This window comes from Phalacrocorax aristotelis, chromosome 1 (genome assembly GCF_949628215.1).
Source record: "Phalacrocorax aristotelis chromosome 1, bGulAri2.1, whole genome shotgun sequence".
NCBI lineage: Eukaryota > Metazoa > Chordata > Aves > Suliformes > Phalacrocoracidae > Phalacrocorax > Phalacrocorax aristotelis.
In genome coordinates, this window is record NC_134276.1 from 165,083,218 (window position 1) to 165,095,442 (window position 12,225).

Below are 12,225 nucleotides of genomic sequence, written 5' to 3' on the forward strand. Positions count from 1 at the left end.
ACTAACGAAATCCCACAGAAATCTCTGGTATTATTTATTATTTATACTGGTAAACCGGAGGTTGGAATTGCCAGCTATTTCTGGGCACAGACTCAGACAGCACTAGCCCGGTGCCTTCCATTTTGGTAGTGTCACAGTGTCAAGTCAAACCCAGACACGGCAGACTTGTTGACTTGAGGGTATGAAAGCTTTGCGCTGGTTCATGAGCGTTAAGATTCACCTACTTGGGAACATGCAGGACACGTGTGGGTGCAAACATACCTAATCTGTATGGCTTTTTTCCCTTAAACTCATATATCATTCACTTTTTCCTTTGGACAAAAATTTAGCAACTGTCAGGGTGGAGTTTCCTATTGGATGTGTTTTCAATAAATGCATCACTTTTATTTCCTGAAGTTCATCTTCAAAGCTGGAAAAGCCTTGAAGCATATTTTGCAAGAAGATGCATGTTTCTGATGTGGCAGCTAGATTTGGCTCTAGAATTAATTTCGCAGAATAGTCAACAATTTGATACTTTATTCCTCATAGCCTTTAATAGTGCGCCATAAATATTTCTCACTTCTATAATTTGGAGGTGCCTGTGGAAACCTGGAGATGCGAATATTGAAACCAGCTGTGCTGAAATGAAATAGAAGATGTTATGTCTCCTACACACCCCATACCAAGGGGTCTCCGAGCTGCTGTGGCTGCTGATCAGCCTTGAGCATGTCAGTACTGGCCAGCCTTGGGCATGTCAGCACTGGTGCTCCTTGGCCTGAAGACAGGCTCTGCAAGGCACCCTGGTGCCAGTGCTGGTGACAACCTGACAGTAGTCACAGTCACTCCTCAGTGGGCCAAGAGGTGCCTGGAAACCTGTGCACAGGATCAGGCCACATCTTGATTTCAAATGAGTTATGAATAGCAACATAAAATTGTTCTAGATGAACAAAGTTGGGCTTAACCCCAAACACTGCGCTTCTTTTCTCTTTTTATTTAACACCTGGAGACCCTCTTCACCTTTGGTTTCTGCAGCTTTCTAGCACTACCAGAATCATTCCAAGTGGAAGTAAGGTCATGAAAGGGGATTCCAACAGGCAATATGAGTAAAAGCCAGATCGCACACTCCTTTCTACAGGAGCACCCTAGATCAGGACCTGAGGGTATCTGGATAGACAAGATGCAATTCACAAGCTGTTTCTGTCACTAACTCTTGCTGTAACTTTGTTGTTAAGATTAAACAGACACCTTCTGAATTTTGTTTCCCAACTGAGGAAAGATATTACAGATTTCATTTTCAAAAAGTGCATCTCAGACTGCTTTCTGAACACCACACCATTTTAAGATGTCTTAAGACTGGGAACAGAAATTTGCCAGCGACCTCTAAAAGAAGCCACTTGTAGACCCTGGAACAAAACCACTGTAGATCCTTTCAAACTTGTGTGATTGCAAGGTAGTGACCTTTTTCCATAATCCGCACCAGATTCTATGATAGACAAATTCAGCTTATTAACGGAAAATTGCGCACACACACACCCCCACCAAAATACTGTGACTCATGAGAAGATAGTATCAAATCAGCAATTTATTGTGCAGTTAACACCCACATCCTGAACTCTCTCTGATCTCTGCTACATCAGCTCAGCGCTAATCAACAGTGTAGGAATCCATAGCTACATGGGAGAGAAGCAGCAGGCAGGATAACATACATGGACACAAGCAACTGAATATGTTTCAGAGCCATTGCATTTTTTGGGAGGATACCCCGGGCTCCAGGCCCCAGGGTGGGGACAGGTCATCCTTTACTTAGTCCTCCTCTTCCCAAAATAGTGCCTGTAAGCAGCAGCATAGCCATGCTGAAAGGCATAGTTTTCACAGGGGCGGTAGTCCTCACAGATCTCCCTCTGACGTTCCTGGTGCGTCTTAATACGCTTCCTGATCCTGCAAAAGTAGAAGACACGAGTGGTAAGTGCTGCCATCATTAAATATCTGTCTACAGCCCTTTCCTGCCCCACAATCCCCCACAAGGATTAAGGGTCCATCACCAGATTCCATCACCCAGCTACCAAGATGTTAGCATACCAGCTTCTGTGTTTACCACACTCAGGAAAGTGATGTGACTACAACAGGAGTGTTTTGCCTCCCCAGGTAAATTTTTATTTCAGGGCTAAGCAGAGTGGTGGGGAAAGGGAGATGGTGATGGCTCCTACTTCAGCCTGAGGAAGAGTCCTTCCTCCACAGCCCCCCCAGCCTGCTGCCTTCATCTCTTTTGCTCTTCCCCAAAGCCAGGCATGGAACAAAGACCTGAAACATCCTGCAAAGGGACCACCTGGTACTGAGGAGGTTTGCCTTGACACCTCACTAGGAGATGATTTCTGTGCTCAGCCTTTATTTTCACAAGCCCTGCATGAGGCATGAAACTGCCTGTATCTGCTTTTTATAGATGATGCAAGGAGTCCCCCAGATGGCCCTGTGATTTACAAAAGGTCATGCAAAATCTGCATGAGAGCTGAGGCCTAGAACAAGATCTCAGACTGAGCTGCCTTTCTGGCCATCCCACACAGATTCCCTCTCCTTCTGTTGGTATTTCCTTCAGAAAAATTAAGTGGAGCCCTCCCAGCACATGACATGTCCTTAAATGCAAGGACTCGCTCTCTGTTGAGTTCTGGCCTGTCCCAGGGTTGGGGACTTAACTGAGAGGGAGGCCGAGGCTTCTCAGAAGCCACCAAGGCTTCCTCCCCTGATACCAGCCTGTGCCTGGCAAAAATAGACCTCTCCCAACTCCCATCCTCAGTATCCTGAGGCTATAACATACCTGTCTTGAAAGATATCTTCTAGTCTCATGTCAGGTTGTATGAAGTCATTGGCCCTTTGCCTGTTGATGAAGGGATCTGAGAAGGCAAGGGGTTGTTCAGAGTAGATGGACACTTTTTCAAGCCCAGATTTCAACAAACGCTAGCTTCCACATTTATAACAGCCTCCTTGTCCACCCTCCCAGGAACAGTAGAAACCAGAACCTTTTAATATTCCCTGCTGCCCACCCCACTGGTTTGTGCACAGGTTCTCCCTCCAGTTTGTGCAGCCTGTATGGAAGTGCACGTGCTGCTCTAGCTCTGCTGTTACTCAAGTCACCCGGGGTAAAGCTACTGCGGTTTTGCTACCACAATCCCTCTGAGTGAGTGGAGCTTGGTCAAGAGGTAGGTGCCGAACTGCGCAGACCATGGGAGCTCTAGGCATGCTCAGTAGAATTAGTAGATTCATGAAATTATAGGTTAAAAAAGGAAGGGCCTGAGTAAGTCTATCTGCCTCCAAGGTAAGGCAGTCACTAAGCAGTCTGTGGGGTAGTTTTGGACTGAGGTGTTTGATAAACATCACAGTCCTATTGCAGAATTCAGGAGTCTGTGGATGTTTTTGGCATTGGCGTCCACATGTCCCTTTGTGCTTCTGACCAGATGTTTAGTGAAGTCCTTCTCCCACATGGTCTAATTTCTTTTTAGTTTCAAACCATCTGTTCTCTAACCTCTCCAGGTTATTGCTTGTACAATGGTGAGGTTCTCCACACTTTCATGCTTCTCCTGTGACGCTAACTCTCTCTTCCAGACCAGAGATCCCTCCTGCCCACACATACCACCTGCTTCTTCCAAGGTGCTGGGAGTAAGGGTGTCCCTGTCCTTGGAGAAGTACAAATCATGTCTGCAGTGACTGCACTGGCTTCTGCAGTACATCTTCCTGTGCTCATCACAGAGCTTTTTGAGCAACATTCTTTTCTAGTGTCACTTAACCTGTTTTAGGTGGATGCAGCAGGGATCTAAGTTCATGATTCCTTGTTTTCCAATTCTCATTATATTCTTTGCAAAACAAATTAGTATGGACTTGTGCCCAAACACGTGAAGTCTTTTTAAAACTCTCTTCCTATTCATCCTGCAACTCCATCACCCAGTAAATTCAATTTCCCTGGGCTGAGCGGTTCTGCCTATTTAATCTCCACAGTAAAGTACAAGGAAATGGTCTTGGAGATGTCTATAGCACACTTCAAATTCAATAAAATAGTAAAGCAGTCTCTTACTGAGATACTCATGGGATTCCATGCTCTCATGGGACTCTGGGGAAAGAAAGAGTAAAACATGTGGTAAGAAACTGTACTGATGGGATTCACAGTCTTTCACACGCCACAGATCAATAGAACATGCACAGAGAAATCAGAGAAGCCAGGTTTTAAGGCACCTGTTTAAAAGGAAGAGAAAGGGATCAGTGGTGTGACCTAGCATTTATATGAGGAGTTTAGGGTGTTCAGGAGTTTAGAAAGAAGCAACCTGGTGTCTTAGCCAGGACTTCAAAGCTTGTGCTTAGTCTTCCTGTGTGTGATAGTTCCTCACCTTCATGTTCCTGACATGACAGTGGATATGATATCTGCTGACCTTCAAAGCCTGCATGTGTGCTTAGGGAATGGATAAGCCCAGTGAGATGTGCTTGACTCTTGTATGAAACAACATCTTAATTCCTTCAGTATGGAACTGTGTGCCTGGCAGGAAAAGGGGGCTGATATTACAAAAGTAGAAAGGGAAATCTCCCCATTAATAAGGGAAAATTAAGAATAAGAACTCATCGTAGTCCAGACAATAGAGGGGCAGAAAGAGGAGCAGCCTGTGAAGTGAGCTGGAACAGAGGGGAAGGGGTTTAAGCAACCTGGACCACAAATCACAATGACTGAAGATGACAGCTCTGGAGCAGGGCTAGGACAGTCTGACGCAAGGGCAAAGAAGCAGGCAAGAGATCAAGTAAGGGGAAAGAAGACACAGAGTTGAATAAAAACCATCTGAACAGACCCAAAGATGTCTGCAGGTTTGGAGTTATCACTCTATCAAGTAAAAAAGGTCACCTACCAGAGCAAGTAGCAGCCATCACCAAGACAGCCAGGAGCATAAGGATGATGAGAGTGCGCATTGTGCCAGCGCAGGGAGGAATCTCTCTGTCTCTCTCACTGTGTCTTGCTCTCTTCCCACTGAGGGCAGCTGGAGATCCTGGGCCACCTGCAAAATTAGCAGTGGAATGCTTGTTATGAAAACAGAGCCAGGAGGGGGCCCATGAAAGAGCCTGGGAAAGGCAACGGCTGGCTGTTACACACTTTTTATGGAGCCATTACAAAACATCCTCTATTACAGATTGAATCAGGTTTTGGGAATGAGGGTGCATGCCGCCTTCCTCTCCCAGTTCAGGGCTGGGGGCTATAATTCACAGAAAAACATGTCACTAGCGCTCCACACTCAGAAATCTGGCCTGTGCAAGTGAAAGGAATTTCAGGGGCTGCCTGGGCCCAGAGGGAGAGGTCTGTGTTGATCCCTAATGTAAATGTTTGCCTTTCTAATTTTTCCTCTGATCTGCCCTCTTTGCCCTCGCCATCTTATGTCTGGATACACCCAGCACAGACTGTTCTGTCAGCTTTGCCAACACACATGTGGAGGATGAGGCTTCAAACACTCTACCCCCCATGCAGCCCCCCTCCCTCCAGCTGGCCCCCACTGTGGTTCCAGCCTGCCAGTCATCAGAGGAGGAATCCAACCCTACTGCCCCTTTCCCTCTCCTACTTTACTGTTCCAGGAGTGACAAGCAGCAACCTAGAAGAGTCCCTTCTGCTGGAGGGATTATGATTTTTGCACTGAGATGACAGCAGCACCCAGAACTCTATCTCTGCAGGTCCTCACTGTGGTCCTGACCCTACACTGCTCTTCTAGGCCAAGGGACAACACTTGGTGAAGGGAGAGGCAACCATATCTCTCAGGATTGCTGCCTCTCTGGTCTAGCACTAGCAGTCCTTGCCCCACTGGGCATCAAGGTCAGATGTCAATGCTAGGCTTTTCAGCTAGGTTGAATCTCCAGACCAGCAGCCTCTGGGAGCATTACCTCACATTCTAGCACCCAAAGAGCTTGCCTGGGACCAATGTCATGGACAGTAGTGATGGACAAAAGATGGGGTGTTCCCTTCTTCATCTCTGTGGTACAGTACAAGGGAGTGAAAGAAGAAAGAAGGAGTTACAGAGATGGCTATCCCTACTGGGTGAAAAGCAAAGGGGAATAGTGTGCTAGAGGCAAGACAGGGAGCGAAGGTGGGTACCCAGTGCCTGCCAGCCCTCTCCCATGGCAGTGGTGGGGCTGGGACCATGAACACTGCCTGGAGATGAGCTTAGGGTACAGAAACCATTCTTATGTCTGATCCAAGCCGTGGTGACCACCTGTTTTGTCCATTTATACATGCAAGCATCAGGATTTCTCACTGACAGGGTGCAGACCATTCTCCCCAAGCCAGTGTCGTGTTGTCACTGCTATCACCTGCAGAGGCCATCCTGGGGAGCCACACTGCAGGTGACATAGCCAAGAACTACAGGGACAGCTAGCCAGAGCCTAACACTTCCCCAGTGGGGAGTGAAATTTCAGTGGAACAAGATTACTCTTACCCTTTCAATGCCAAACTCATGGCCCTTGCCTGAAGTCTGTGTTCTCTGGGAGAGAAACTGTGCAGGGCCTTCAACTTACAAACCAAAGAGAAAGAATTGCTCTTCCTCCCCATTATCCCACCCCATGTGGAGAGCAGCTCAGTCCTGTACCATCAGTGCCCCCCATGCTGTTCATGTCCTGCCTGTTCAGTGCTCAGCCTGAGATATGAGCCAGCAGTGCGCCCAGGTGGCCAAGAAGACCAAAAGCATCCGGGCTTGTCTTGGAAACAGTGTGGCCAGCAGGACTAGGGAAGTGACTGTCCCTTTGTACTCGGCAAGGTGGTGAGGCCGCAGCTCGAGCACTGTGTTGCATTTTGGGCCCCTCACAGCAAGAAAGCCATTGAGGTGCTGGAGCGCGTCCAAAGAAGAGCAAGGAAGCTGGTGAAGGGTGTAGAGAACAAGTCCTCTGAGGAGGGACTGAGGGAAGTGGGGTTGTTTAGTCCAGAGCACAGAGGGCTGATGGGAGACATTATCGCTCTGTACAACTGCCTGACGGGAGGTTGCAGCGAGGTGGGTGTTGCTCTCTTTTCCCAAGTAGCACGTGATAGGACGAGAGGAAATGGCCTCAAGTTGCGCCAGGGGAGGTTTAGATTGGGTGTTAGGAAAAGGTTCTTCACCAGAAGGGTTATCAAGTCCTGGAACAGGCCGCCCAGGGAAGCAGTTGAGTCAGCACCCCTGGAGGTATTTAGAAGATGAGCAGACGTGGCGCTTAGGGATGTGGTTTAGGGACAGTGGACTTGGCAGTGCTAGGTTTTACAGTTGGACACAATGATCTGAAGGGTCTTTTCCAACCTAAATGATTCTATGATTCTATGAGGAGGAGAAATAGGTTGTGCTGGGGCAAAATCTAGAAGTCTGCTATAGACATTGAAGTCTGCTATAAGACTTTTCTACTGTTCCTCCATGCCCTGCTACCCCAGTCTCTTTAAGGGAATTCTCTGCTCTGGGATTGTTTGCATTCCTAGAGCCCACAGTTTTTGAGTTAGTTTGAATGTAGATTTTATATGTTTCCTGAATGTCTTGTACACTCTGGGAGCTCATGAGAGCTGCCAAGAAAAGGAGGCTTGAGGGAGAGGCTGGAGGAGACAGCCCAGCAGGAAAGCAGTGGGACACAGAGAGGAAGATGCTGGGAGTACTTTGGAATGAAGATGAGGCTGCACAGTGAGAAACACCAACATACTCTCCAGCCAAACCCTCTTTATTTATCTGTCTTCGCTCAGGGCAGAGCATTCTGGTCCCTGGAAAACTCTGCTGCCATTTCAGAGGACTCTGATCCCAGAATGCCTGGAACATCCTCTGCCATCAACCACAGGAGAAGAGCCACAAACACCACTTTAACCCAAATGATTAAGTTTTCGCCACAGGGGCAATGCATTTTCCAAGGGATGAATGAGCATGCCAGCTACACAGCCCTATACTAACAAATCTCCTTCGGGGAACACTTTCCCTTGCAAAAGTACACCTCCTTTCTACTCTCCCTGCACTCCATATTTCTCCAGCACACGTCTCTCTGCCCCAGCATCAGTGGGCTGCCCCAAAGGTAACACACCAGCACAGTGAGCCCAATCCCCCTGCTTTCTAGCAGCATGCACTGGTTAGAAATACAGAAAGAGGAGCTAAGACAAATTGCCTGGCAATGCCAGGGAAATCTCTGCAGTCCCCCACATAAAGGGGAGATCAGAAAAGCAGCCCTCTGACCTGTGTCCTGCTTGAGTGGAGAATCACAATGTTACGCATGCTGTAGCAGCCACTCCTGACATTTTGCAGCTGTAAAGCACCAGCAAGGCATTAAAAACGAGCAGCTGTCCAGGAAAAGCATACTCACTAAGCCGTCGCTTTCCCACCAGCCTGGAGCTCTTGTCTGAGGGGCAGCTCTCCCAGCGTCCTGGACCCTGACTGAAGGGGGGCCTTTTATTTATTAGCATTGATCAGTGACTCCTCCCTTCTTCTGTCTCCTATTCTCGATCCACCCCCAAGCTACTACCTTCTCTGTCAAAAACACCTTCTGCCCACAGCCAGGAAACCAACAACCTCAAGGAACTGAGCCAAGAGGGAGAGGAGAGGAGAGAGCCAGGGCAGACACCAGGGCCTAGTGGGGGCACAGCCACATCCAGGCTGCCTTTCTGTGCCCAGGAGCAGTGAGTGGGCAGAGGTCTGAGGACAAGCTCCAGACTCCCTTTTTGTAGCAAACCCCCCTGCTCTTCCACCCCCTCCTTCCCCAGTGTGCTCTAACCAGAGCTGAGCTGCTGGCCAGGGTACCTGTTCTTCCACGGGGACCAGGAGGCCAGGAGTCTTCTCCCATCTCCTTTCATGTTCCTTTTGCAAATGCCCAACCGCCCCCCCCATACCCCACCCCCCCACAATGGCAGGCTAATGACAGACTGAAAACTCACATAACAAAGGTGTCTACTTTTGGAGGCAGATTTGAAATGTTCAAAGGTGACAAACCCTATGAGGCAAAGAGCTGGCTTACACAAACACAAGCCCCTGAGGTGCACCCTCGCTGCTCACACCAGAACCACAACAGTGCTGGACATGTCAGATGACCCAGGACATGTGCATGCTGGACTGAATGATTGGGTATCTGGCCCTGTCTGCACCCGAGCTAAGAACACAGATGCACCACACTGAGATGCTGAACCCATGCAAGTAGCAACCTGCAGCAGTGCTCCCTTGCTCAGCAGAGATTCACACCTGGTGTGTGCTCAGCATGGGTACTGGCAGTCCAGTCCTTAAGTAAGGGTAGGCACAGCCTGAAGGATTGAGCTCAGCAGAGGTGAGATGGAAGGGATGACCAGCTGCAGAATCAGTGGCTCAGGAGGTTAAGGAAGAAAATCCATCACACCTATTCACTAAGCAAACAGCTGGTGAGTGTGGCTTGTCTGGTCCAGGAAAAGATCCAGTGTGGCCTGACTTACAGCCTTGGCTGCAAAACAAAAATGATAGCATAACCATGGAGTTAAAACACAACCAAATGATTGGGATAGAGGTGGGATTCACTGCACTTTTATAGGTCACCTTGTCACCTTACAGCTAACACATGCATTTTTGATCTGTGTACTTTTGCCTGGTTCCCAAAGATCAGCGAGGGGCTCCTGCCCAAGTGTGGGATCTTTAGCTCCTACAGTGCTCAATGGGTTTGGGGAAAGTTCAGACCTACCTGTGGCAGCAAGGTACCATGTTACATGTGTCCTTGTACAAGCAGCTCTTGGCCCTCAGAGCCTCAGAACAGCAACTTTGAGCTGTCCTGAAGGTATAGGGCACATAGTCATGAGTCACCTTTGAAAAGCAGTGCAAAGAGGAGGACATTTCTTGCCCTCTTCTACCACCAGAAGATCTGGTCATTTCCATCTATATTGATATTGGAAAAGCTTTGGCCCCAGTGCCATCTGGCAAGTTTTTAGTTAAGTTGGAGAAAATGGACATTAAAGCCAAAATTGTGAGATGGTAAGGAACCACACAAAAGGGGCAGAAGCTTGAGCAGTGGAAAGGAGAACTGTTGAGAAATTACTAATTCAATTTCTCTGGGGACTAGTTTTACTGAATACTTCTGTTACGGATGGGCTTAGAAAGGGAAAACTTGTTGAGGATGTTTGTTGATAACACAAAGCAAGTAAGCAGCATCAGTGGAAAGGAGGCCTGAGAGCTCATACAAGAGGAAAAGGATGACTTTGAAAGCTAGAGTAACAGAAACAGGGTAATATGCAATAGCGCAAAGACAAAGTCTTCCACAGGGACTAGCAGTAAGAATCCTACTGTAAATTAAAATCTCATAAACTGGAAGTAAACAGGGAACAAAAGGAACAACTATGAACCAGCCATCATAAAGGTGATCACAGAAGACTGATTCTGAGATGTCTACTGAGAATGTGCCAGCAGAGATGGGCACCTGTTAGTGCCACTGGGTAAGATACCAGTAAGACCTCAGCAGGAGTCCTCTGTATGGCCCAGGTCACCCATGTTCCTAGAAGAAGAATGCCTGTGGGAAGTGGTGTAGATGAGGACTAACAAGGTGAGGTGAGTTGCCATCACCCACAAAGTGACAGGCCTTTTCACCATAGCCTGTGGGAGTCACCAAGCTTTGCATTCCCTGTGTTGTCCACAAGGCTATTTCAGCAGGACAATGGACTAGCAATTATGTTTTGTTTCCAGTACTCCTCCAGGGGCTGTTTCAGAGCCCACAGCTCTCATGATTAAAAGTCCCAATTCCAGCCTCCGTGTCTTTATGCCCATAATCCACATCCATGTATCCTTCACCAAGTCCCCAGCTCATGCCAAGTAGGCTTCAGCAGAGTCGTTGAGCACTGCAGCAAGGGAACAAACCCTATCAACTCTGCAACAGAGCAGGGTTTCCAAACCTAGGTTGCCCAGAGTATCAAGTAACTGGGCTCACCGATCTGGACAGCCCTTTCCAAGCTTGCTCCTGTGTTTCAGGATGTAAGTTAGTCAACCACCACATGGTCTATGGCTTAGGAATTGATTTCTCAACATGATAAACAAGTACGTTTTGGAACAACTAGTTCTACAGCACATGAGAAAACAAGACTTTATTTTTATTTTTTCATTTAGTCCTAAGTAATACCTAGGAACTGATCCAAGAAGCAACTATAATTGAGCCATTAAGTAACAGTGTCTGAGTATCCACAATATAATTAAAGTCAACAACCTCATGGAATAAATCGTGCTGAAAACTAGCATACTGACACTAAGCTTTAGAAAGGGAGATGTTTTTTAAACACAGGAGCCAGTCAAAAGACTAAGAAATAAAAATAAACGGAGCACCTTTCAGACATTTAAAGAACTTGATATACATATCTAAACGTGTGTTAGCTCTGGCAGCAAACTTACTCAGCTACCCAAAATTAACCCTAAAGCTAGTTCAAAAGCTAGTTCAACCTCAGAAAAACACAGATTTAAACATTTCAAAACCAGATTTTAAAAGTTCCAAAGATTAAAAGAAAGGGGAAGCACATAAACAGGAGAAATCTAGTTTCACAGCAATGAAACAATTTTTTTTTTTTTTCAAAATAACTGAAATGATTCATTTCCATTTCAGTGGTGGGGTGGGGAGAAAAGAGTAATTGTATAACAAATAAGTGAGGTTTTTTTCCAAAAAAATATTTGAACACATATCTTTGAAATCTATTATCACCTTTCCAGAGAAGAATTCTGCCCCCAGCACTACAGTTTTGTGCAAAAATAAAAGTTTCTAGTGTGAAAATAAGTATTGGTTCTAATTGAAACTTCTTACAAAGTGAATCTATATATAGTCTTAGGAGTATTGTAGCAATCACAGTCTGAAGCTTACAGGTAGTGTCAGTCTCCTGCTGGGGAGGAAGGTTCCCATGACAGCTCACAGCTATACTCTTTCATGCTTCCTCTAATGTTTTGGGCCAAGATGCATTTCAGAAACCCCTCTTTCCAACCTACATGATGACTTCCAGTGACTTTCTCCTGCCCATGGATATGGAGCACACCTACATGTTCAACCTGAGGGGTATCACTCCGGACTCTGGGACAACTGCTTGCTCAGTATCCCAGTGCCAAGAAGAAAGACTGAAATTAAACACCATGAAAAGGCCCAGATCCTGCCTCCCTGACCAAATCCAGAGGGTGGGAGGATAATTCTTCTTCCACTGGCAGTATCCTACAGAACGTGGGCCTGTGTCTGCATTAGCCACTACAATAAACAGAAGTCTGTAATTGGTCAGCTTTGGGGTTTGTTTGGCTAGTTGGTTGGTATATTGGGGTTTATTTT

General features: G+C 47.0%; 2 protein-coding genes across 3 annotated transcripts in view; both read right to left on the minus strand.

The window, feature by feature from the left end:
- The window catches only part of LOC142050762 (histone H4), a 223,180-nt gene that overhangs the window by 86,168 nt on the left and 124,787 nt on the right, over positions 1-12,225 (minus strand). The gene's annotated exons all lie outside the window — the stretch shown is intronic.
- The window catches only part of MGP (matrix Gla protein), a 228,501-nt gene continuing 217,817 nt past the window's right edge, over positions 1,542-12,225 (minus strand). For both annotated transcript variants that reach the window (XM_075079876.1, XM_075079866.1), the window contains 5 exons: positions 8,293-8,334; positions 4,860-5,006; positions 4,043-4,078; positions 2,792-2,867; positions 1,542-1,917 (listed from right to left, as the gene is read on the minus strand). In XM_075079876.1, the coding sequence (XP_074935977.1) occupies positions 1,779-1,917; positions 2,792-2,867; positions 4,043-4,078; positions 4,860-4,920 (312 nt within the window). In that variant the 5' untranslated portion in view covers positions 4,921-5,006; positions 8,293-8,334 and the 3' untranslated portion in view covers positions 1,542-1,778. Of the gene's footprint in view, positions 1,918-2,791; positions 2,868-4,042; positions 4,079-4,859; positions 5,007-8,292; positions 8,335-12,225 lie in introns of those variants that run through there.